This window comes from Drosophila santomea, chromosome 3L, assembly GCF_016746245.2.
Source record: "Drosophila santomea strain STO CAGO 1482 chromosome 3L, Prin_Dsan_1.1, whole genome shotgun sequence".
NCBI classification, from domain to species: domain Eukaryota; kingdom Metazoa; phylum Arthropoda; class Insecta; order Diptera; family Drosophilidae; genus Drosophila; species Drosophila santomea.
The window spans coordinates 13,088,398-13,113,561 of NC_053018.2; the positions used below are offsets into that span (position 1 = coordinate 13,088,398).

Below are 25,164 nucleotides of genomic sequence, written 5' to 3' on the forward strand. Positions count from 1 at the left end.
CAAATACACCGATAAACAGAGACAAAATACGTTCTCTATTTGATTATCCAATTTTATAGTTATAGTTTAATAAATTATTCTCTAAAATATCAAAAGTCTTTTTGATTATTGAAGAGGGGTAATAAAGCTAAAAGGTATAAGTTTTATAAATAAAATATCAAATATCTGTAAAACATTTTTAGATATATTTTAGTGTGTACAGATTTTATTTATTTTTACTTTTCAACTCTTCCAGTAGTTAATAATATGCTAGGTCAATGGTAAACGATTAGCTAAAAACCATATACGAATTCCCCGTGAACTTTAAGCCATACACATTTTTTTCAGTGTAGCATAGTACTTTGTTCTTGTTTTGGGAAATTTGCGCTCATGTTCTTATTCTCTCTTTCATCTCCTTTCCTCTGCTTATGTACTTGTTGTTGTACTTTCATCTCAGTAATTTTGTTGCTGCGGTTACGGCTTATGCTAAATTTCCAAACGCGCTTAAAATACGATAAGCGTTCCGTTGACGTCACGAGTATTGGGTAAACTCAAAGGTAGAGTATGGAATTTCATCACGTCATCAAAATATGTGGGAGGACGGGGGGGTAAAGGGGCCAAAGGACACGGGGAGGCAGGATGCTGTTGGCATTGTCCTTGGCAGAGGACCCGCAGCTTCATTTCGCGCACTGTGTAGCGGCTTACGCCACCAACGTAAGCTCTTTACGTAATGTTTTGGAGTTACATATATGTATGTACATATGTATATCTGAAGGATATTAACAGTTGTCATCATATTGTGTGTAAAAACAGATTTCATCAAGTCCATGAACTATTGCTTAGGTAGAAGCTGAAAATGCTTTAGAATTTAATTTTATATCTTTGGTCCAAATGTTATATGAAATTAATGAATTTGGTATAATAATAGCATTATTAAATCTCTTTTAATGTGTAAACTTTTTCCCCAAATAAAAAATGATTTTTAATTTAATTGGACAGCGTGTTCGGTTTCAATTAACGAATCATGTAAAGTTTGTGAATCAGGAAGCTCACAACGGATAACACATAAATTGAGTTTAATTTCATTTCAATTACACTGCAAAATAAAACAATTTTAAAAATAAATATGGAAATCCCAACATTATACCATTACATTTAAAAATTTAAGATCCTGTTTCGATATTGAAAGTGCTGATGTACATTTATGTCATTAACCAAATATTTTATCCGATTCAAATCAAAGAAAACTGTTTGTTGTTAAGCATAAAATTTATTTGGTTCCATTCTTTCGCTTCCGTTCAACAAAAGCAACGCGACTTTCCGCCTCTCAGCTTATTTAAAATATTGATGTATATATATTTTGTATATATTGAATTCATTTAGCTTAAGTGTATACATATTCTTTAGGTTGAGTTATTTAAATAATTGAAACGGTAGTTAGTTTGTGGTGTCTTTCTTCCGATAGAGTTAACTTCGAGTACTTGTCCTTAAACCTGCAACTGGTCTCAATAAGTTGTCATTTCATCGAAAAACTAGCGTCTCTCCTTTGGTTAACATTTCCCTTTTCTCCGCTTACTCGCTACTCATTATGATATAGTTGTAAGATAATTAAAGCATTTAATTGTCATCTTATTCGAGTCTACATTCCGCATTCTTCACCTCACTTTGACTCCGCCTGAGATTCAGTTGTTTCGCTGAAGCCACAGAATCTCCACTTCTCCTTTTCCGGCTTGAAGAGATTTGTGTACTTTCCGAGTATATTGGCTAGATCATTATGGTTACTGGGGGCAGCATTGTTGCGCAGCATTTCGCTTAAGTAACTGGCTATGTTGGCGATTTCAACGCCATGGGGATGCAGCACCAGATAGGCCGAGGCAAGAGCAATTATCTTGGCCTCTGACAAAACGAGCGACTTGAAAAACACCTAATATAAAGAAAAATGATTAGAAATATACAAGGGAGTATGTGAAATTTATAATACACATGTAATAATGGGTGCAAATTGCAAAATTATGCAGATAATTAACTTATTACGTATTTAGTAAATATTTCTTATTACTAACCTCTTCTGTGGCCAATGTTGGGGTTTGCTCCTTGCTGCTTTTATTTATAGTCTCCTCGTTATTTGACTTTGAAATATTTTCCATAATTGACTCATTTGCTTTGCTTTCTGCAGAATTCTTAGCGGGCTCCTGCTTTTCATCGTCCTCGATTTCGTGTATCTCAACCACACCGCTTTGATGCTCTATGATGCGCACATCATCATCCACTTTATCGATATCAATTATTTCCGGTTCTGCCTGGTGCCGGATAATCTCTGTGCCTTCCCGGCTACACGAGTCCCCACTGCTGTAGTCGAGATTTGAGGCGTTGGATGCATTTGAGGCACCAGCGCTTGCCTCCTTGTCCTTTAACTTGTCAACTGTTTCCTTGATCTTGGTCTTCAACAAAAGTTGCTTAACGCCGGCATCCTTGAGATTTCGCTCCAGCTGCTCAATAGTCTTGTTGTCCTTTTGTTCGCGTAGCTTCGTCTGCAGTAGCTGTGTTTGCATGTTGCGAATGGTTTCTTGGAGTACCTTTATCTGCTTCTCCCGCTGGACGTAATCACTGCGCTCCAGCGTCATCTCATGTCGAATGGCCTCCAGTTGACAGCGCAGGGAGTCGTTCTCATCCTGATAAAGTTAAACGAATCATTATGTTTTAAGATACATTGCAAACTATTTGAGAAATATACCTTTAAGCCATCACTGTCATAGCGAATTCGCTTGGCGCTGTGTCCGCGTCGATCGTATTCACGCTCATCGTCGGAGATTTCCATTTCATCATCATCCGTGATCTGGACAGTTCGAAGTTCCTGCGTGGCATGCGAAAGGACCTTTAATTAATTACCCGTTGCTACTAGTTGGATAGGTTTCGTTTGGTTTCAGTACCATTGCTTACGATATTATAAATCTATAACCTAGCTATAAAATTTGTGTATTTAAATAATGCATCAAATTTGTTTCCTTTCTTACGACTCTGTTCTGGTCCGCTTACTTACCTCGCCACATTTTCAAAAAGTTTTAGAATTTGTTTTGATTAATTTCTTTTTGCTATTAAAAGTTATTTTGTATTTGTTGCACAAATTATGTATCACAGCAGCAATGATTTTAGTTCTTCTTTTTGCTATTTACCACAACCAATCGATTTGACTGAATGCCCACCAAACCTTCATCGTTTTCTATAAATTTTCATTTGCAATAGAAACTTGAAACTTTGTGGACACTCGGCTCAGGTTTACGTTTAGTTCAATGTATTTAAAGCGTATCGGAAATGTTATGCAAATGCTTAGTTAAAATAGAGATAGTACATCAACAAATGATACTTGAAAGCCAAGAAAAAATAGTCTAAAGCATTACAGATCGAGAGCGAAAGCTATAGGTGTAAAAAGACCTCATATATAGGCTCTTATGAGTGATAATGATCTGGAAACTGTTTAAAAATCATCTTTCTAACTTTGTTAAATTAATTATTAAGAACATAGAAAAAAAAGGTACTAGTTTCTAAACAGTTTCCATAAAGATACTCTTATTCATATATCTAAATCTACATAATTTAAATAATAATACATTTAAAGCTTGCAAATTACATTAATATTAATATGATTTTTTTAATTGTCATCACAACTGATATGGGAATTTTGATAATCGTAAACACAAACAGCTAAAAAGAGTGTTAATGCACGGGACAAATACATATAAGAAATTAGCAATTAATAATAAGCTATTAGCAGCTATAGCAGCGTCACCAATGGAATAGTACCATATGATTATATAGGACGGGTAAATGGGCGACATGCTGAATGATAACACAAAATTGCGTTAGTACACTGGTTAGACATCTACAGCAACACCACAACAATGATAACAACATCAACATAAACGGATACAACATTATGAAACCGAGAGGTACAACAGCGTAACGAAATTATTGGACAATAAATGACATTTGACATTTGTATTTTGGTTTACGCAATTTGCAACATCTTTGAAATTGTTCGTATTTGATTATTTGAACATTTTAGTACGTACCGTGGCTAATTTCTTCCATTGATCGATGTTTTTTCTTTGGGCTTTGGTGAAATGGTCCCAAACCTTCTTGTGACTAGCGGCATTGAACACTTTTTCAATCTGAGTGACTGAACAATAATGCAATAATATATAATAATATTAAGGGAGGACAGAGGGTATTTTTTGATTGTTTATCTGGATTGGTTTTCAGTTTTGCTCTTCACCTTTGTCAAACTAGACTTGTTCGTTTGCGAATAAAATGAGTGAGAAATGAAAAATTAAGTTAAACTACAGGAGAAACCCTCGCATAGCAATTATTTATTTAAAGTAGTTACGGTTATTTAAGGTTGATATATTAGGTACAATCTAGAGAGAATACAACAGCGTGATTACCTATCTTTACGTTTGTCCGAGTCTGAGATTATCTGAGATGCTCTACAAGGATTTCAATCCTTTACTGTACCAATTGCTTGAATTCGCTCTCCGCCTTGCGGCTTACAAACCTTTGGGCCAAAAAAGACTTAAGACTTTTGTGGTGGTGTCGAGACACAGTGAAAGTGAGTGAGGATCAGCCGCACAGTGGAACGAATCAGTGAAAGGGGCGACCAACTTTTTAGATAAATATGATTGACTAAAAAATGATGTCTTGCTTTGATTCATTCTCGACTCTCGATCAGAGATTGAAACTGTTTGTTAAATGAATCTGCGACATGTAGTTCTATAGTTTTATATTAATATTATTAATATTAATTATCGAAATAATTGATAATTTAAGCGGTTTTAATATTAATTCTTATTAGCGGTGGTTAATTGGCGGTAATTAAGTAAAACTCATTAAAATGACTAAACTTCCTAGTAAATATATTAATCTTTCAAGTGCCAAAGCTTGTGCTAAGGTTTGATTTTCTATTGGATTATTTAATGATAATAAACATTTTAAAGGTAATCTCGATTGTCGCCTCATCCACTGACTTTTGCTGTGCGTCGGCCTTGGACTTGGTCTTTTTTTGGCTGGTCTTTACCTGATCCTGCTTGGATTCATTGGGCTTGCTCCTGCGACTTTTGGCGAGCAAATTTTAGACGGTAGATTCTTATGTGGAGTTTGGCATTTAATAATTCGATGACTAGATTTGCTAAATAGTGTGTTTGGATGGGTATGGTGTGTTTTGAGTGTAGGTGTGTATAGTTGTGTAGTACGCTGGTAGATTGTTCAGATATACAGACGCTAAAAGGCTAACCCGGGCGCAACGAAAACAGAAAAATAAGATTTCAAAGTGGGAGCGGCGCCTAGTTTCCCGTCTAGACTAAAGCTAAGAAAGCTGATTTTCCGACTAAATGGCCGGAATACTTACATTGCGTGGACATGGTGCCCATTTGGTTGCGATAGCTGTCTCTGGCCTTCTTCAGGTCCTCCTCTAGTTGCTGTTTATCGGCATGGAGTCTTCGTACATGAGCATGTGTGCTTTGGATCATTGAATAGAAGACATTGGCATTCCGCTTAGTGCAATCTCCCCGCTCCAACCACACGGTAATCGTTTGGATGGCCTTGACAAAAGTCTCGTTGGTGCGAAGGTGCTCCGCCACAGACGTCGCCTCGTGATCTGTGTAATGCGGTATTGGTGGAGGCGACTGCGACCGCATCCTGTCCATCGACATGCGCTCACGATGACGCTGTTCCCTCTGATGCTGCCTCTGCCGACACTCGTAATCATACTGATCATCCCGTGCCTGTGCATAGTCCACATGCAGGCGTCCAAAGTTTGGTGGTTCATTTAGCGCTGATATACGCAATCTATAGCCGGAGAGGTAGATTGCCCTGTCTATGGCACCCTCCTGACGGTAGCGAATATGGCAAAAGTTCTTCTTGGACATGCGCAACGTGGTAATCTCTCCGCACGACTCAAAGATCTCCCGGATCACTTCTTCCGTTATGTTTTCCGGCAGTCCACCCACAAACACTGTCCGGCAGCCTGGTGGCCGCTCCCTTATTGTGGGAGGAGGGGCATTTGGATTAGGTGGAAACAGGATGCAGTTCTTGGTCTTGATCACCTCCTTGAGACCAGCCGGTGCAACGCCATCTAAGGATTTTTTTTATTAGAATGGAGATCTATGGTGCCAGTGTGGTTGGTTTCATTACCCGCATTAAGTGTGGCATCTAGTCCAGCTCCTGCTTCTGTGGTCATTCCTGCTGCTGCTGCCGCTGCATAGTGCATCTGTTGCATTTGCTGCATCGCCGCCGCCATCATGGCCGTAGGATCCATTAGCATTTGAGCATTGGCGGTGCTGTTTGCTGAAGCTGTCGGCGTGGAACCCCCTGCAGCCGAGGATGTATTTCCGGGTGCAAGAGCACCACCTGCTTGGGTAGTCGGAAAGTACAGATATCCAGGAGGCGTGTGCACCAAACCATTTAGGAATAGTTGCGTCGAATCGGGCAGAGTAAGCGAGGAGGTTGGGGTCTGCAATTTGGGTTCCTTGTGCACAGTCGAGGAGCTCACATCCGCAGAGTGTTCGTTCTCATTTTCCAGATCCATGGGCGCACTGCCCTGTGTCTGCTGCTGTGGTTTTGCCATCTTGTTTTGAACCTGTTTGGGTGGCGAAGAGGGAGTTCCCACGACCGATGTGCTCGAGGCCGCCGTGGAAATGGCAGCTGCCAGTTGGTTGAGGAAATTCGGTTGATTTGGCAAACTGACGCCATTCGGCATGGTCCCAAAGAGCGGTACTGCAAAATGTACACAGATTAAAGTTTGCTTTCAACTTGTTTAAAGATAAAAACTTAAACGAAGCCGGTAGCAAAACAAAATAAACAATCAGCTGAGCACCTCAATTTTCGATAGACAAGAAAAAGGGATAAAAGCTGGGGGGTGGCAGGTGCCCAAAATGGCGTAAGTGCCCCGCTGATAAAAGTCAAATTTACCGCAAATACTATTGTTTCTTAATTTCCCATGGCTTTTTATTTGTTTCAATTGCTTTGCTACACATTTTGTGGGCTTTTTTAACTCATTATCTTATCACTTACGCATATCAACGCCCCAGTAATTGTACGTCAGGTAGTGTAAAAAAAAACTAATTATATTTAGAGGTGAACTGCTGCTCAACTGGTCACCCTAAGAATAGTATCGATATCCGATAATTTCGGCGTTGCCACACTTTTCACTATGAATCATCAGCTGTCGTCAGTTTTCTAGAAAAACAAAACGTAGTTGTGTGAAATTTGTGCAAATTTTTGTGGATTCAAAACAGTTAAAAAAATAAAGAGACATGTCGGTTAATACGGCTCACGCCAACAATGGCGTGCTCATCCACGCTGGAGAGTAGTAAGTTGCCGGAAAAAGTCCTTAAATTGAAACGGAAAATGCTGTGGCTTCCTGACGTCATAAATGTAAACACTGACGTGTGGCTGGCGATTAAAAAGGAAATCAGCTTATATTCCAGCGATAAGATAGAAATCCGGAATGTACCCTAATTTCTTTTTACTTGCAGCATACTGCTCCACAGCGACAGTGTCTCCATGGAGTTCTCCGGCCAGGACAATCCCATTTTCAAGGGCTCCAAGCCGGGCAGGATTTACCTTACCTCCCACCGGATGATCTTCAATAGCAAGAAGTCCTCGGATTCGATGCAGTCCTTCAGTGCCCCGTTTGTTGCTCTTTCGGATGTGGAAATCGAACAGCCGGTTTTTGGGGCCAACTATATCAAGGGAAAGGTGCGCGCTCAGCCAAATGGAAACTACGTAGGCGAGGTCAAGTTCAAGCTCCATTTCAAGGCAGGCGGCGCAATTGAGTAAGTGCATTGTAGACCTCAATGGAAACTAACTAGACAACCACAAGCGGTCTGAATAATTCATAGATTCTAAAGGATAACTAGATTAACATGACGATTTCCTATAGATATGGTCAAGCTCTACTGCGCTCCGCCAAGACGGCGATGAACAACTACCACCGCGGTGGTTTGGCTGGTGATGATCCGCCACCCTATCAGCCGGCTGGAGCCTGGAATGAGGCGCCGCCACCGGCTTATCAGCCACCACATGGCTACTATGGCTGGCTGCCGCAGCATGATGCCTTCAGTGGCCCTGCGCCGAATACGGTCTTTATGAGCGACAATCCGCCGCCCTATCCGGGTATCGGTAAGTTCAACAAGCGTGCACTTACCCATTCAATACTCGGCTTTTGTTCTGTCACTGCTACGCGAATTGGCAATCTCGCTAACCCACGAAATTCACGCTACGCACTCGCTTCGTTTAACCCAATGGGGCACTCCTCTCTTTCTCGTCCTAGCACCACCTGCGCACCAACCAGCACCGCAACAGCCGCAGGCGCCGTCGTCGAATGAACCCAATTGGTATGGTTTTTCAGCACCGCCGCCGCAGCAGCAACAGCAGCAGCCGGGCTACGGGCCACAAGGATGGGCCGGTGGCTATGTTCAGCCTCCGCCGTACGCCTCATGTGCGCCGAATTGTCCTCCACAACAGCCGTACGCCACTCCGGCGCAGACTTACAATGGTCCACAGCCATATGGCGGATACGGCAATGTGCCCGGCGGATTCAACACGCCCGGATTTCAGCAACCGAATGGATATCCAAATGGCTATCCAGGTGGACCACCGCCTCCCGGTCAACAAGCAGCAGGAGCAGCCGGAGGAGCCGCCGCATCTGGAGCCAGCTTTATGGGCTTCAGCTTGCCTCCTGGAAGTAAGTTGAACTCATCAACCTAGTAGTTGAACTCCTCAATAATTAACATTCCCTTTCCACAATGCACTTTTTTAAATTGGTTTTATTTTAGCAGAAGAAAAAATAACATAAGCAAAGAGAGAAGAAAATTATGAATTAGAAGAAATAACATCTTTAAGCAAAACAACTAAAGATCTAAAATGTTATCAAGAATTTAAAATTAATATAAAATACCTTCTGCCTTAGAACGCGTAAAGAAATCAAGAAAATTCGTATATGATTGAAATGTATTTATCCTCAGTTCGTTGTTTGTTTACCTGGCTTACAAAATTATTAAATGTGTTTGGAAGTTTAAATATTAGATGGTTTGCTACACATAATTTATTTTACGGTGTAAGCTTTCTTTATTTAAGTACTGTTTATATATATTTTCTTTCCCACTTCAATTCTCTGATCAGGTTTCTCACCTTTTATATTAACCTATTACTAAACAAAAGAAAATTATTTTCCGAATCTAAAAGAAAGCCATTATCTTTTGACCTCTTTTACAGTGTAATTAAAAGCAAGCTATTGTACCTCAAATAGCCATCCCGACAAGTAAGATTTATTGTTTCAATGTAACCCAACGTAAATACTAACAAAAGCCGAGTCTTCAGTAGTTTAGTCTACCCCTTTTGGTTTAGTGACTTTTTTAATAGTTTCTTCTTTAATTTTTTCTTTACTACCCACCATATGCGAACCAATAGTAGCAAGATTTGGCAGCACGCATCATTATTTCTATCCAATTCAAAGACCTATGTGTGTTGTGCTGGTTCCAGCTCTGATACCGTAAACAAAAATTCTAAAAGGTGAATCGTAATGGTGTAAAATTGATGCTGTACATATAGAGCACATAGAGAATATATATTACCAAAATGGATAGTACTTTATCTTGTTTTCTATTTAAACAGATTCCAAAGAAGCAGAAGCTGCGGCAAGTGCATATAACACACCCTACAACCAAGGCGGACCCAGTCGATCAGGCAACAATGATTTACCACCTTCTTATAATGTAAGTAATGCTGAAGATTTCATTTAGAAATGCTTTATCAATTTTACTGTTTCTTTCTCTAGAACTTGCCACCCAGTTATGATGATGCATCGAAAAAAAATCACTAAAAGAAGCTGAATACTATATTCCCTTACAAAGAAATGCAAAATAACTAAGTAATTACAGCCCATTCCGTTGAGGATACTCGAAAAGGAATTAATCTATACGAAATTATTGTTGTTTTCGGGCACTAAAAATGTGCTTAGTGAATTATTGCTTACTAAATTCTTAAATAAGCAGCATATTGTTCATATGCTTTAACTTCTGGTCACAAAATTGGAATTTCGCTCTTTCGGCTTGATAAATTGTATTATTTTATATATGAACATAAAATTAAGCAACTTATTGTTACATGAGAAGAGCAGTACTATTTTATCCGTTGTTATATAAAAACAATTTATTATATAAATTTATCACACTTGTGTATCTGGCCTTATTGTGCAGCATGCTATTTCAGAAAATATATTAGGAATCCGACAGAATTCATTGGGTTGCTCGATATCAGAACCGTCATCTGATGTTTCGTAACAAAAATCATCATCGAAATCATCGAATATAGGACGCTTATTAATGTTAATAATCATGTATCATGAATCATCGACGTAGTATTGCTGCCAAAAAAAACTCGGAACAATAACGTAATCTAAGAGGTAGTAAAAGGTAATTACCTTTTTTAATGAAAGGTCAAAAAACATCTGAAGGGGTTTCTGTTCTTCGGGATTTCAATCCTTTTTCAAAACAGCCATGCACTGATCTATAAATTCAGTATTTATTTGTTCATTGCGTTCCGTGACAAAAACCGCTTAAAACTGTCAGTGCTGAAATATCTCCTTCGCATTTCCACTAGCGGAGTAATGAGTATCAGATAGTCGGAGACCTCGACTTTAGCGTTCTCTCTGGTTTTTGAATTTTTTCGTTTTTAGCGATAAACCAGGGGTTTCAGGCGGGTCCCCAGGGAATACTGTTTGATTATTTGTGATTATTATTATGTAATTATTTGCCCAAGCCAAGTAAGGCTATTTCATTCGCCAACCAAGAACATTGATCAACAGTCGATCAAAATTCTTAGTGGCAAATGTTGTAAGACTCAAACTCAACATGCGGCTTCCTTCGCAGATTTTTTGTATAGTTGTGCTTTTCATTTTTGCGCGGAACTCAAAGGCAGATATTCCAGGCTGCAGCTACTTCGACACGGTCGATATTTCAAACGTTGAAAGACAAAACGATTCGTATTTGTACGATGGCATCCCAATTCCTGCCAGCCTCACTGAAGACTACGACCACAAGCAGTTTGCCGACTTATCGACAGAGCCGGTAAAAAAGCATTTGAGGGCCTGCGTTTGCAAACTGCGGCCTTGCGTTCGAATCTGCTGCCCAGCCAAGTACACTTTGGCCAACGGAAAGTGCGGTGATGGTCTCCAGGAGGAGCTGGCCGGGCTAGAGTCCTATATATACCTTAGATCATCCATGAACCTTTCGACGAAGACACGTGTACCATTAACCGAGATGGCAATTATAAGAGATCCGTTTTTATCTTGTGATGAAATGGTGCACCTCACGGATGAGTTTGCCTACTTAGAGGTTTGTCATTCAGTACTTCATAACCTGGCCTAAAAGTTTGGTTTTAGAATGGAACGCTATATATCTCCGATGAGCAGTACTTTGAAAAACACTACTACTGCCTGTACCCGTATCAGTTTAATTCGGACTTTCCAAACTCCATGTGGATAGTGAAGCACAGCTGCGTAATTTACTTACGGGCCGGATTCAGGGAGAGTAATGAAATTATTATTTATGACATAGTTATAGACAGTCGGAAATAACTTTATTGGTTTGCAAAGCTGGTGTTACATTGTTGATATTTTCTGTTGCAGTCGTAACGATATCATTGATATGCTATATTCTGACAATCGCCGTATATCTATACATCAAGGAGCTGCGCAATGTGACTGGCAAGTGCGTTATATGCTGCATGATTTCAAAGTTTATACAGTATTTGCTTAGATTACTAATTAATATGAAGGTATTAAACAGTATCTGCTCTCTAGCTGGTTAGTTATTGAATTCATGTATGGGTAAAAGATATCCCTGGATATCTATATAAAAGGAGCTTCTTTGACTTCCCACAGGTTACAGCAAGTACTTTTTCTGGATGGCTTCCACTATCTGGTTCTCCGTCATCAGCTACCAATTATGGAAACTCTTGACGTCGGTCAATCGAGCCGAACCTACTTATAGGTTCCTGCTGTACAGCGCCTTCGTCTGGACCACAGCCGCCGTCATGACAGGAAGTATTTATATGGTTAATCTGATGTGGGAAAACGATCTTAATAAGTGGAACTGGCTGCCTTTGGTCGGTTTCCATCGTTGCACGGCCAAAGGTAAACTTTCAAAGCGATATCTTTAAAAATTGTTACCGAGGTAGCGTATTGCTTTACTATATTGGAACAGATTGGAACTCATCCTCCTTGGTCTACCTAAGTGGGCCGATTCTGGTCCTGAGCACTTTCAATATCGCCATGTTCGCCCTGACTGTCATTTACATACGGAAAGTAAAGAGGGAAATAAAGAAGTTCGCACATGAGGAGCAGGAGAGGATAGACTGCATCAACTTCGACAGCCAGACGTGAGTCATGCTTTATGCTAAGTTTGAACCTTGGTCACCTAGTTATCCTCGCCGTATTATCAACACAGCTACCTGCAGTTTCTGCGACTCTCCGTCGTGATGGGCCTGACTTGGATCGTAAGTGCCATTCCGTTTTCTGCGAGGTATACCAACATCACCTTAAAGCAGATCATAGTGATAAGCGGATATTATCACGACGCGTTTGGAATAGTCATTTTCGTTATGCTTGTGTTGAAGCGCAGTACACTAACTTTACTGATAAAGTCTTAAGTTTTTTGCCAAAACCCTCGTATACTCATTAATTTTAATAATTGATTTGCTGTAATTTCTGGAAAAAGAATATAACACAACTCAAGTATACGTATTAATTGCATTGAAAAAATAAATATAGTTTTAAAAGCAACGTAGTTCGAATTGCCAAACTGTTCCTCGAGCAAGTTTCGATTCGCTGAAAAAACATTGACAATTACCGCCTAAAAACAATCAGTCCCTCTTTTATATTGTATTGACCATACGGATGAATATCAGTTTCAAAGATGTTTAAAGAAAACTTTTACATTTCTTATCCCCATTGGGTACAGAAGTATTTACGTTTATTGGATTGCTCATGCTGAATTATTATTTTAAGCGAAAAAATATGTAAATTGAATAAAGTGTACCTAATAAAAAGTGAGCTGATGTATTTTTCAAGGCTGCAAAATTTACTGAAATATAACGAATTCTTGAGATGTAAAAATCTATTTCGCTATAAATTTTCTTCTTTGGATTTATAGCCACCTCGAATTCGGTCATGCTGCCAAAGAAGAAGAAGCTTTTCATTCAGAAGTAGACTTCAATTCCAGTTAGCCGACCGAACAACAACAGGCTGATTTGGTCAGTTGTAGAAAATCAATCATACGCCACATGCGCAGTGGCGGGCGTGGTGAGAAATGTGCCAGGACTTTGACAGGCAACGAGTGGCAAGCAGATGCCTCTTGAAAAGCGGTTGAAATAAATCGAGTAAATAGTGAATGTGCTAAAGCTGAATTCAATTCAAAGGTGTAACAACCAAATCAGATGGTAGTTGGTCATATAAGAATGCCAAGTGGCTAATTGCGCAGCCACTTGTGTGTGTTTTATTTTGTTTATCGATTTGTGTATAACGACGAACTTGCACCCTATATGTAAGTACCGCAGGCAAAACAACAGAGCAGCCCTCACGCCCAGCAAGTGGCCAAACTGGAAAATAATGCCAAGGTCCAAGAACCACAGGCAGTAATTAAAAAGGCTTTGCCAGCGGAAATCGTCGCGAAAACAAGAGTACAATATCATGGATGTTGGTGGCCAGGAAACCACCTATGAGCCGCTGGACGGACGTGGTTCCGGGCGTTCGAGGAGCAGTCATTCCACAACCGGTTCGGGACTGAGACGTCCAGGCAGCATGGACAGCCCGGAGTTCGATACCCGTGCACCCAAGGATCAGAGGCACTCCGTCTACCTGGCTCTGCTGGCGGCGGGCATTGGTTTCGTATTGCCCTACAATAGGTGAGCAGTATGTTTGAAATAGGTTCAGGAATTAATAAGCACTTCCTCATAATAAAGACTTTTGTGTGAGTTTCTTAAGCTCTATTTACCTAAACTTATAATGTTTGCATATCCTTAAAATATATATTTCAAAAGTCATTTTTTTACAAAGCTGTTGCTAAGATCATTTAAAACTTCAAAACTAATTTGGCTATATGGCTGCCTTGCAGTTTCATCATAGCGGCGGACTACTGGCAGGCACGATTCCCGGGTCGCCCGGTGGCCCTGGACATGTCGATGACGTACATCTTCGTGGCCTTCGGCACCGTCCTGATGAACAACATAGTGCTATCGGTGGCGCCGTTCCAGTCGCGGGTGCTCTTCGGTTACATGATATCCTTCACCACACTGATCTTCGTGGCGGTGTGCGAGGTGGCCTGGCACATGTTCGCCTCCAATACCGCATATCTGGTGAATATGTCAGCGGTGGCCCTGACCGCCATCGGATGCACCGTGCAGCAGTCCAGCTTCTATGGATTCGCCTCCATGCTGCCCAAGCAGTACACGCAGGCGGTGATGGCCGGCGAGAGTATCGCCGGCTTTCTGGTGTCTTCCAATCGAGTCGTTACCAAATTGCTGATCAACAACGATCGCGTGTCCACGGTGATCTTCTTTCTGACCTCAACGCTCTACATACTCTTCAGCTACCTGTTGCACGTGGCCACCATTAACTCGCCGTTTGTGCGGTTCCATGTGGAGGCCTGCTCCAAGATCGTTTTGCGGCCGGATGAGGTGAGTGTGTTTTAACTTTAAGGACAACAGTTCGCATAGGAAGAGTTTAATATTATTATATTAGTTATCAAATCAAATGTGTTCTACCTTCAAAGCATAGTGTTTACCACCAATATTTCGGAGTAAGTGTCTCATTAGCATGAAGTTCCAAATCGTTGGATCTGTGAAACAATTCGTCAGGTGCGTGCTCAATGTCTAAGTAGGCTGCGTCATCAGATTCCAACTGAAAGACTTGATTTGTTATCTAATTTTACCAACGACATGTCATACAGCTACCTTTTCGGGAACAAGTGAGTTGTTACGTGGGCAATACAAGATCAATGGAGGTTGCAATTCAGCATCTCGTTCCAATTTTAGGTTGACCAAAAGTGCCTCTATAAATTCACTGCTGAAATCGTTTGATAAAAGAAGCGGCTTAAGTTTACTGCATGACTTAAATATAGGTCTTAAACTTTTTTCGATATTATTGTGGATGGAAGATAGCTCCAGATCTTCCAGGTTACTCAATTGGGCCAAAACTTCTATGGGAACCCCTCAGGGTTTTCAATATATAATTCATTTAAGTTTGTGAGAAGACCTATACTTGCAATGGCCATCATTAATTTTGTAAAGTCTTGGACTTTATATGGGCACAGAGTTAAGGATAATTTGCGCAGTTTTTGATGAGATGGATTAACTAGTGCATTTATAAGGTTTTCAATGCAATAGGAAATAAACACAACATGAATATGCAGTTCCTTTAGTGACTCTCCTTTGGTAAGAAAACTGTTTGGAATGGATATGTTTCTCAATCGTTTGAGTTTTAGTCCCATTAGTAACTCAAGAAGAGTTCCCTCTTGATGGACACCTTTAAGCCTAAGTTGTCTAAGTTGCGTTAGTTTTGCAACGTCGGCATATTCCGATGCATCTATATCAGGCTTCATTGTGAAGGCCAAGGTGTTCAGTTTATTGCAGTATGGAAGAATATCCGATAGCCGACCCTGTAACTCCGTATGGTGGAAATTCAGAAAGCGTAGATTTGGATTCGATTGGCAAAACTGGAGTAAGTCTTCAATCTCCATTCGCACGTTCAGTTCGAGTTTCGTCAGGGTTGTAATGCATGGCACATAAGGGAGACTATATCCTGTAAACCATATCTAAATTTCAGGACTTCGAATTCTTTTTGCTGTAAATCTTACCTGAAACATCCACGACAAGCGTACGCAATGATTTCTTATTTTTAAGGCTATTTACTACTGCCTCAAAACTATCCAAGTGATCGGGATAGAATCGGGTTGGGTGGTAAATAAGCGTTACCGAACTCAACAATTCATTCTCTTCGATTGCATTGGCGCAAAATTTCCAAAATAGTTCTCTGTCTGTTTTGGAAACCTTTTTGAGAGTCTCGTATATTTTGGCAAAATCAATTTTTAGCAAATCGCATGTATTTAAAAAGGCATAATCGATCTCAAGAAACTTATATAGAGAATGGCTCCATTCTTCGAAAGCTTTTGTAAACACCTCGTGACAGATGACAAAATTGATTAGATCTGAATACTGGACTAGTTTGTGTCTGTTTTGTAAACTTTTGCTGGTCTCGCAATTCATTTTAATTTGTTTAAATATCTCAAACAAACAAAAAACGTTTAGCTTAAAAATTTCGGGCAGACTAGTCATGCTTGCAGTTTTAGTAAGATTTATGTCACTACTTATTTATGTGATTTTTTAGGTTTTAAGGATTTACACTAGTTTGTGTTTCAATTTTTGCGATTGTGTGTTTCCTTTGCTATTATACAGGCACCTTGTTGATTCAAAGTTAGCCACTTACTGTTGGCCAATTTCACATATAATGGAGGTAGACCCAAAGCTTTTGTATGGGGTAATATAGATAAATGGTTAAATCAAAACAATACATATACAAAAATAAAGAGCTTTTACACATTTGTTGATTCATTGTTGAGGTTGACCAACTTGATAATAACTAGCGTAGGAAAATGCTACGCAGATGAGTTGAAAATGATAAAGAATACTCTTAGTTGCCAATAAAGAAATGGAAAGATCACTGCAAAAAACATATTCTTATTTTCTAATATAACTTTAAAACTAATATACGAATTTCATTGTGAAATTTAGCAGGAGATTGATGGGGTTCCAAGTAGTACTCGATATGGGGTGCTCTCGATGGACGGAACCCACACCACGACCACTTCGGTGGGACCTCCGGGCACTGGAAACACGCTTAGTTTTAGCAATCCCGTCTACGAGTTATCCAATCCGACTGCCGGCGAGAGCAGCATTGAAGCCCTCGGACAGCTGCCCGAGCTTCCGGCCACGCCCCCCGCACAGGAGCCCACAACGCCCACGACGGTGGCCTTCAAGGTGCAGTTTTAATGTTAAGAATAAGACGATAATTGACTAAATGTGATATTCCAGGTGGAACACGTCATCACCCCACGTCGCTGCCGGCCCAGTAAGTTGGGTGACATCCGCGAGGGATTCGTGACCCGATGGCGGGTGGCCCAGGTGATCTACCCGCACATGGTGTGCATTGCCTTGGCTTACTGCGTGACCCTCTCGTTGTATCCCGGAATCGAGGTTGAAGTGCAATCCTGTGCTCTGCGCTCCTGGATGCCCGTGCTGCTGATGTTCTGCTTCAACACGTCGGACGTGGTGGGCAAGATCCTGGCCGCCAGTCCATATCCATGGTCGCGCCGCCAGCTGATCCTGCTGTCGGGACTAAGGATTGTGCTGGTGCCGCTCCTGCTCCTCTGCTGTGCTCCGCGCCAGCGTCCCGTGATCTCCGGCGAAACGGCGCCCTTTGTCTTCACCATCGCCCTGGGCATCACGAATGGACTGGCGGGCAGTCTGCCCATGATGTTGGCACCGGCAAAGGTGCCGGGAACGCTCAAGGAGGTCACTGGCAACATAATGACCTTGTCGTATAATGTTGGTCTGACTGTGGGCTCTCTGATTGGCTACGTATTCGAGAGCATGCTGGGACCGCAGCTGGTGAATCCGTGTCCCACATATCCCTATGTGCCCGCCTCGATGCTGGAACAGTTCCATGGTCACGGGCATGGACATGGCCATCTACCGCATCCTCTGCCGCTGACTAGCACCAGTACGATGAGTCCACCAACCACTGGGGCCACCACGCTGGCACCACTTCTGCTCAACACCACGCTGGCTACCCTTAGTAGCTCCAGTTCCACCACCAGCACCGCCAGCCCGGCACTGGCCACCGTGATCACCACCACAGCTCTGGCGCTCTACAGCACGGTGGCCAGCGGAAGCGCCGAGGTGATCAACGCCACCATATCATCGATCCTGTCCACGGTCAGCAGCTCGGTGGGCGATATCAGCGACGAGATGACCACAGATCCTCAGACGCCCGACGCACTGCTCGAGAATATCTAAGCGATTTTTGAACTTATTAAGACTTGAATAGAGTCCATGCGACATTCTACACAGCCATATCTACACTAACATGATTCCGTTTACTTCAATTGCAAATCTCGACATTTAAAAAGATTGCTCGAGAAGTTTTGGGTACGTTGAGAAAAGTGTGAAAAATTTAGAATTTGAATAATGGTTGTTGGAAAGAAAATCATTGTTTGCATCCACACTTATCAACTTCACTGTTCGCCTTTTCATGTCTGCGAAGAATAACTTTCACTAGTAACTAGACTAAAAACATATGTTTTCGCCGAAGAATGGTTAAAATCTCAACAATCTTAAAATGATGATCAATTTTCTAGCTCATTGATGTGGCTAATGAAATACGTAAAATGTCATATTTTCCGAATATATATTTAAAGCTCAAGAAATAAACAAGTGAACGATGATTCCAGTTAATAGCAAGCGCAAATTCTAACTATAGGCAATACTACTCCTGTGTACTAACTACTATATATCTATATCTATAAACTGTATAGGGTACTTGTGATTTCGGTTTGATTTCAGCTGTTCTAGGGCCTTAAGTCTAGAAACCAAATATTAATCTTCGAATACTCGTATATACTCAAAACAAGTGCTATGGATTTCAAATTGCAAAACCTGTTGACTTAGATCATATGCTTAGGGTGAATGGATGGATGTGCGGGCGAATAATTGAATAATTGCCTGTTTATTTTTGTAAGAGTGAGAATTGATAGTTGCATATGCAGAAAATCATAATAAAATTACAAAATGAAACCACATCTGCGGGGGAGTAAGAAGTAATATTTTAATTTTTTGGTAAATGAGTATGTGCGTAAAATGAATGTCGGATACCATAAGTGTTGTAAGCATTATAAGCCATCAAGTGCAAAAGCTGGTCTAAACATTATTTGCTCTCACTTTAATTAATTTGGCTAAATTGATAGGAAGGTTATGAAAACCTTTGTGTACCATTTAGAAAAAAATATAAAAAAGAAACATTAAATACATGTTAAAATAGACATATTTAAATATATTTCATATTTGTTTTATTCTTTAATAAGGGGTGTCTTAGAAATATGTTCCAAACAAAATTGGTTAAAATATGTTTACATATAATTATTAATTTTGTTAAGAGAAGCCCTCTTCAATAATTATAAATCGGATGATTATTTTAAAACGATTTAAAATTGTTGATAAACTTTTGTGGATTTTAATTGAAAGGAGAAAGCATTTGGTGCAATAATAAGTGGCGCCATCAAGCGATATATTTTGCAAAGTTTCTTAAAAATATCCTTTTTATAGGACATATGTATGGTATGTCTTTTATAGTTTCTTTTTACGATAAACGACGAGGCTATAAACAAAAATTCCGGTAGAGTTTCAATAGTATGGTGCATTTGTATGTAAGATATAAAAAAGAAACACAGAAAGTCCCTGTAAACTTTTGCAAAATAGTAACGTTTTGGTGCATATTTCCCTCTTTTTTTTTAAATAAAAGGAAAAGAAATGTATCTAAACTATATATTATATATATGTGAGTACTGCAGTGGCTAACAAAAGATAAGTATATTCGCTTATATAGCGAGTTAATTAATTTTCAATGCGTTTTAATTACTCGCCATCAGATTCATCACTACTTTGATAGCTACCATCCTGCCGCCTCAGTTCCATGAACTCTTCATTATAGTAGGACAACTAAAAAAAGAGGTTTAATTAACAAATAATATTATGCGGCAAACAAAACCCCACCTGTTTGAATCTTTTGAAATCAGACCAAACTCCACGTAGTTTGAATGCCGGGTGCTCGTAGGGATTTCGATACAGCTTTATATAATTTAGTATTCCGTTGACATAATCCATTTTAAGAAAATCGTAGAAGCGATAAAGAGATACTGATCTAATATTTTTGCACTTAATTAGAAATGAGTACAGAAAGTTGCTTTCATTTTCCTCTGCGTAATGGGTCGATGTGATTTCCAAGACTTCGAGATTTTCCAATTGAATTAGCAGAAAGATGAACTTTTTCTTGGCCAGGCCGAGTCGTAACTGTTTCAGACCACTTAGTTTTGTTACTTCAACAAGCTCTAAGAATTCCAGATTAGAATTATCCAGAAGTAAGCACTGCAGATTCTCCAAAACGTGCAGTTCCTTGAGAAGCTCCCACAAGGATATACCAAGAGGATTTTCTATCTGTAAGTCTGTAAGATTCCTGAGCTGAGATATATACTCGATATCGTTCATATGACTAACAACGCATTCGAGAGATTGCAAATCCTTGAACGAGGACACCATCCTAAGATCCTGAGATGCAAATGCGAGTGTTCTTAACTTTTGAGGGTACTGCAAGGCAATGGTGTTCAATAGGTTCACCACAGCCTGGGTATTGTAATCAAAATATATTTTTAATTCCTCTAACTTTGGCATAGTGGCCAAGAGTGCCAAGTTCGTCGGAGTCGTGTTGCGGTACAACTCCGTTAGGAAATGAAGTTGAGCATCCAAGACCTCTTCATCTGCTGCAGTTTTCAATGTATGAAGGTCAGTTTGATGAGTTTGGAATTCATCTGTATATGCACAGAAAGGCTGTCGGCACTCTTGACAATAATTTACGGCTCCGTTACTTCTTGAATCGTTCGTTTGCTGTTCCCAATATTTTACTTCGAGCAGATCGAGCTGAAGGCTTTGCAAGGATCTTATGCTAGCAAGGTGGCAAACTTCTTCGGAAGTAAGTTTTGTATTCTGAATAACGAGTCTTTTGAGTACTTGAGGCTTCTTGGAGGCCAGGAGACGGAACAACTCTATCAGAGATCCCTCTGGATGAACGATAAGGGTAAGCACCTCAAGTTGATCTAAGTTCGCTATTTCACTAATATATCTGGAACAAAAGAAGCCACTTTTAAGTATCCTCAAGCTCTGGATCTTTACCACCTCTTTGAGTTCTTCTGGGTCCAGGAATACAGTTTCTAATTCCTCTAGTGTGTGTTTTTCTAAGGCGCTGAAGGCTTTAAAAAGCTCCACCAATGATCCGCTTATAATTTTTCCCTTTATCTGCAGGCGTTTTAAATTTCGCAAATTGGCAAGAGGAGCAAAGATTCCCCCATAACTCAGGATGCATTGCTCAAGAAAGTCCAGTACGAGAGTAACAGATTCGTGGCTATGGATGAATCGAATCTTGCAAAATTCGGTTTCAATTTTATCCACTCGGTTAACGGTATCTGTAATCGCATCAAGTTGCTGGAGCTTAACGGCGATTATCTGCTCTATTTGAATGAATGAACATCGGATGGTGGTAAGTGTCGGTATGGAAGCCAGTACGGCGAGTTCTGCATCGGAAATCGCTACTTTCTTATTAAGGACAACCCTCGCGATGGACACCGAAAATTGTTCTGCTGAAGCTTGCCTTGTAGCGGGTAGAACCTTGGCATCATACCAGCCCACGCAATTGAGACGATGTGCATGCAAGTAATCTTCGTCGAAGGCCAATTGCAATAGCTTTGGATCTTTGGTCTGCCAGTAACGATAATACGCCTGGGTTGCGCACAATGGCCTATGTGCCCGATAAGTCACTTTGAGGAAATCCTCCTCCTTCTCATTGTAATACGGATTGTATGGATCATATTGCGGGGGGTGACCCAGAATGTAGATATCAGTAAGTTTTCCGCTTAAAGGTAGGTCCGAATATATTGATTTATCACGCAAACAGCACTTGAGTGAAGTCAAGGAGCTAATGGAAGCCAAGGCGATGGCCTCTGCATTACTTACATACGTATCTGGGATACATATGCTCTGGATCTGCTGGTGTCCTTGGAAACCACTAAAGAGGTTCACCAGCGATCCCTCCTGATGCTCTCCACAGAGGATTAGGGACTTGAGTCGCGGCAGATTGGCCAGTTCTCCGTACGTGGATGCATCTACGTCATCCATCACAAAGCTCAGGTGTTCCAATTGATTGCAATGGGGCACTATATTCGACAATTTGCCAATTATATTGGAATTATTTAGTGTGAGTCTGCGTAAGTTTGGATTCAGTTTAAGCAACTCGACTAGGATACTATCGTGCATTCGGACATTTAGATGTAGTGTTTCCAGATGGGTTATCTGCGGCACGATCTCAAGGCTGTATCCTGAAAGCATAACCATTTTAAGGATCAGAATGTTATTGGAAATGTATAAAAATGTACTTACCGTGTACTTTCACAAGGAGCTCCCTCAGTTTAGTCTTGTCCTTAAGCGATTTTATGAGCTCCTCGAACTTTTCTGAGTATTCAGGCCAGTGACGTTCTGGTTCATAGATAAGCTTTACCGATTCTAGATGTTCGTTATCTTCAATCTGATTTATGAAAGTAGTCCAGAATATTTTCCTTTCATTGACTGGCAACACAAGCATGTAGTAATGCAGGCTTGAGAAATTAATCTCTACGCATAGCGAGCTATTTAGGAATTCGTTTTCAATACAGAGCTCCTTATAAAGAGTAGGATTCCATTTTCTAAACGCCTTGTTGAATTTCTCACAGCAAATTGCAAAACGTATAAGATCACTGTACCTAAACAAAGTATCCCTGCTGTGCTTGGATGCACAGTTTATTTTAATCTGACGAAATATTTCATTTAAACAGTAAGAGTTCAAGTTGAAAATCGGTGTTTTTTCTTCCAAAACCAAATATTCCTCCATCGCACCATGCTGGTCTCGACCCATCGGACAGCTAAATGCTCACTGACTAACAGCAAACGAAAAAAGGTTTGTTTTGGGTATTCGGTTATCTTGAACGATAAGCTGTCGTTCAAATGCAATAAAAAGTCAATTCCCTGGAAGCTTAAGTATTTTGTATACTCTTTGATAAGACAGCACATTTGATTTCAATTGTATTACTAACATTCTCTAATTGAAACAAAATTTAACTAAGAACAAGAGAGAATGCTATAGTCGAGTTCCTCGACTATCTGATACCCATTATCAGAAAGAAATTTAAACACTAACAGTGTTTGCCGGTTTGTATGTATGCTTAATCTCAAGCTTACTCTCTAGCTTTTATAGTTTCTGAGATCTCGACGGTCATACATACGGACGGACAGACAGACGGACGGACTTGGCCAGTTCGACTCTGCTATTGATCCTGATAAAGAATATACATACTCCTTCTACCTGTTACATACTTATCAACGAATCTAGTGTACCCTCTTACTCTACGAGTAACGGGTAAAATAAGCGGTGTTTCTTTTTATTATCAATATAATTATCGTGGCCATAATTAATCGTCATCATGTCGTTATACCTGAAGTGCGTGCTATAAAGATTAGAAATAAAAAAGGGGGGACTTCCCGTAAAATGAACAACAGCTGAATTTGTTATAGTATATTTGATAATGGGAAATACTTTATCCGTAGCTGTGAGTACCGGATAAAAGGACCTTTTTCCAAGAAGGTGGCAGCACCGTCGTTTTTGAAATTCCCGCATGGTGGCGTCACTTACAGACAAAAAGCTAAAAGGTACAGTACTCTTGTATACGATATAAAAATATATTTTATTAATTTTAACAGCATAATATAGGTAATTGTGAAACCATTAATACATTTCATTAAACTAATTTGTTTAAAAAGTTTTCTATGTGTTGGTCGCATTCACTTTCCGAGGGTATACGTCTTTGGTTTTCCTTCAGTTTTTCCTGACAAGTTTTTAGTTTCAATATTGTAGCAGCTTGATTGTTTAATTGATTATCCTTTTCCCTCGTTTTACATTTTTCCAAGTTTAGATCCAGCTCCAAAAGAGTTCTTTGGTCATCTTTTTCCTTGATCTCACCCTGAAGATTTGTTATAAGTTTTATGTTTTCAGAATGTATTTGATCTTTTTCTGTTATTTGAGCCTTGAGTGAAGATATAACACCTTTATTTTTTTCCAGTGATTCATTTCTTTGCCCTATTTGATTTTTGAGGGAAGCTATTTGAGCTCTATGTTCTTTCTCTTTCGAATTTGTCTTAGAATTAATAAGTTCTAAGTTGTCTTTATCCTTTTTAGCGTTCTCTTTAATCTGAGCTTCAAGGGAAGCTATAACTACTTCTTTTTTTTTTACACCTTCTTTAAGAAAAAAAATTTTGGATTTCAGCTTGGCAACTAATGAACTATTCGTGTTTGTCTCAAGTTCCTGGCTAGGTTTGATCTTTTCCTGCCTTAAGGCGGATAATTCCTCCTCTAGTTTTTTAATTATGCTCGCCTGAGAATCAAACCTCTCCTTATAATTCGATTTATATAGGTTGTTAGACAGTTTGACGGCCTCAATTATTTCGTTTTTGTCCTTAATTTTATCGTCGTACAGAGACAATTTTTCGGTGGCAATTGCCAATTCCAATTCCGTCTCTCTTAGCTTCTTTTCAAGCGCCAGCATTTTTGAATCCGTTTTATTATCGAAATCGTTGCAGTCGCAATGACTGGCCTTAAAAAATAAAAGTTTGCAATATGATTAATGATATATGCATAAATATTGCATACCTTCAAAGAGGATTGTACTTCATCTGAACTAAAATGGAATATTGCGCTTTTACTTCTTGTGTTCATTGCGACAGAAGAGATGTAAACCGCATTGATTGGTGGGAAAAGTTAAACTAGATGGTATATTTACGCTGTTGTGTTTTTAATCTAACAAAAATTAGACCACATAAAGGTCATCGGATTTTGTATACCCTTTCTATAAAAATGATTGCAAAAGGTGTTTAGCAATAAATGCATATTCCTAGTATATGACAGTTGATTGTACAAAATTTCATGACGCTCACAAAAAGTCTATAACGCTCTTAGTTAGGGAAAAAATATATTATCTAATCAGAAGTTTGATTAAATACTGCAAAATTGATAAGGTACTTCCTCGAAATCACTTATTTTTTTGGCTTGCAATCCTACGGCTTTTTCACAATTTTGTCATATAAATGTAAATTGTTTAAGATCAGAATTTGGATTTTCATTAATTACGCACCCAGCGAATACAAATTGAATCAATTAGACGGAATCCGCCTGGAAATTAAAATCCAGAGATAAAGTCTGGGGAAACAGGGGCGAATGCTTCGGCC

General features: G+C 39.8%; 7 protein-coding genes across 19 annotated transcripts; 3 read left to right on the forward strand and 4 right to left on the reverse strand.

Moving 5' to 3' along the window:
* Positions 1-1,229: 1,229 nt before the first annotated feature.
* On the reverse strand, positions 1,230-7,191 carry LOC120448012 (ecto-NOX disulfide-thiol exchanger 2). 2 transcript variants are annotated; one of them, XM_039629726.2, is made up of 7 exons: positions 7,045-7,188; positions 6,166-6,747; positions 5,381-6,106; positions 4,050-4,156; positions 2,714-2,833; positions 2,043-2,651; positions 1,230-1,903 (listed from the first exon to the last, which is right to left on the reverse strand). In XM_039629726.2, the coding sequence occupies exons 1-7, from the start codon at positions 7,046-7,048 to the stop codon at positions 1,640-1,642; spliced, it is 2,412 nt and encodes an 803-aa protein (XP_039485660.1). In that variant the 5' UTR covers positions 7,049-7,188; the 3' UTR covers positions 1,230-1,639. The 2 variants fall into 2 exon arrangements, with proteins under 2 accessions (XP_039485660.1, XP_039485661.1); XM_039629727.2 differs by lacking the exons at positions 1,230-1,903; positions 2,043-2,651; positions 4,050-4,156 and having other exon boundaries at positions 7,045-7,191.
* LOC120448013 (WW domain-binding protein 2) lies at positions 7,182-10,201 on the forward strand. Of its 9 annotated transcripts, none has more exons than XR_005616082.2 (7): positions 7,182-7,342; positions 7,509-7,808; positions 7,916-8,154; positions 8,306-8,719; positions 9,445-9,546; positions 9,649-9,749; positions 9,812-9,848. XR_005616082.2 is itself a non-coding variant. In XM_039629728.2 (6 exons), exons 1-6 carry the CDS (start codon positions 7,287-7,289, stop codon positions 9,854-9,856), a joined length of 1,155 nt encoding a protein of 384 aa, XP_039485662.1. In that variant the 5' UTR covers positions 7,182-7,286; the 3' UTR covers positions 9,857-10,201. The 9 variants fall into 9 exon arrangements, 6 of the variants coding, with proteins under 6 accessions (XP_039485662.1, XP_039485665.1, XP_039485664.1 ...); XR_005616083.2 differs by lacking the exon at positions 9,445-9,546 and adding an exon at positions 9,250-9,295 and having other exon boundaries at positions 9,812-9,827; XR_005616084.2 differs by lacking the exon at positions 8,306-8,719.
* A 685-nt stretch (positions 10,202-10,886) lies between these two features.
* LOC120448962 (probable G-protein coupled receptor Mth-like 7) lies at positions 10,887-12,685 on the forward strand. Its single transcript, XM_039631220.1, has 6 exons — positions 10,887-11,369; positions 11,417-11,564; positions 11,663-11,839; positions 11,918-12,169; positions 12,240-12,414; positions 12,483-12,685. Exons 1-6 carry the CDS (start codon positions 10,887-10,889, stop codon positions 12,682-12,684), a joined length of 1,437 nt encoding a protein of 478 aa, XP_039487154.1. The 3' UTR covers position 12,685.
* A 592-nt stretch (positions 12,686-13,277) lies between these two features.
* On the forward strand, positions 13,278-19,106 carry LOC120449366 (equilibrative nucleoside transporter 4). Of its 2 annotated transcripts, none has more exons than XM_039631798.2 (4): positions 13,278-13,938; positions 14,148-14,709; positions 16,825-17,067; positions 17,122-19,106. In XM_039631798.2, the coding sequence occupies exons 1-4, from the start codon at positions 13,724-13,726 to the stop codon at positions 18,103-18,105; spliced, it is 2,004 nt and encodes a 667-aa protein (XP_039487732.1). In that variant the 5' UTR covers positions 13,278-13,723; the 3' UTR covers positions 18,106-19,106. The 2 variants fall into 2 exon arrangements, with proteins under 2 accessions (XP_039487732.1, XP_039487731.1); XM_039631797.2 differs by having other exon boundaries at positions 13,279-13,938; positions 16,822-17,067.
* LOC120449367 lies at positions 15,231-16,498 on the reverse strand. Its single transcript, XM_039631799.2, has 2 exons — positions 15,888-16,498; positions 15,231-15,832 (listed from the first exon to the last, which is right to left on the reverse strand). The coding sequence occupies exons 1-2, from the start codon at positions 16,363-16,365 to the stop codon at positions 15,231-15,233; spliced, it is 1,080 nt and encodes a 359-aa protein (XP_039487733.1). The 5' UTR covers positions 16,366-16,498.
* Positions 19,107-19,252: 146 nt separating the features above from the next.
* Positions 19,253-22,807, reverse strand: LOC120449985. The gene is made up of 3 exons (XM_039632693.1): positions 22,291-22,807; positions 19,858-22,229; positions 19,253-19,803 (listed from the first exon to the last, which is right to left on the reverse strand). Exons 1-3 carry the CDS (start codon positions 22,799-22,801, stop codon positions 19,720-19,722), a joined length of 2,967 nt encoding a protein of 988 aa, XP_039488627.1. The 5' UTR covers positions 22,802-22,807; the 3' UTR covers positions 19,253-19,719.
* Positions 22,808-23,645: 838 nt separating this feature from the next.
* On the reverse strand, positions 23,646-24,684 carry LOC120448579 (early endosome antigen 1). 3 transcript variants are annotated; one of them, XM_039630650.1, is made up of 2 exons: positions 24,590-24,684; positions 23,646-24,528 (listed from the first exon to the last, which is right to left on the reverse strand). In XM_039630650.1, the coding sequence occupies exon 2, from the start codon at positions 24,483-24,485 to the stop codon at positions 23,682-23,684; it is 804 nt and encodes a 267-aa protein (XP_039486584.1). In that variant the 5' UTR covers positions 24,486-24,528; positions 24,590-24,684; the 3' UTR covers positions 23,646-23,681. The 3 variants fall into 3 exon arrangements, with proteins under 3 accessions (XP_039486584.1, XP_039486583.1, XP_039486586.1); XM_039630649.1 differs by having other exon boundaries at positions 23,646-24,533; XM_039630652.1 differs by having other exon boundaries at positions 23,646-24,533; positions 24,643-24,668.
* Positions 24,685-25,164: the final 480 nt, after the last annotated feature.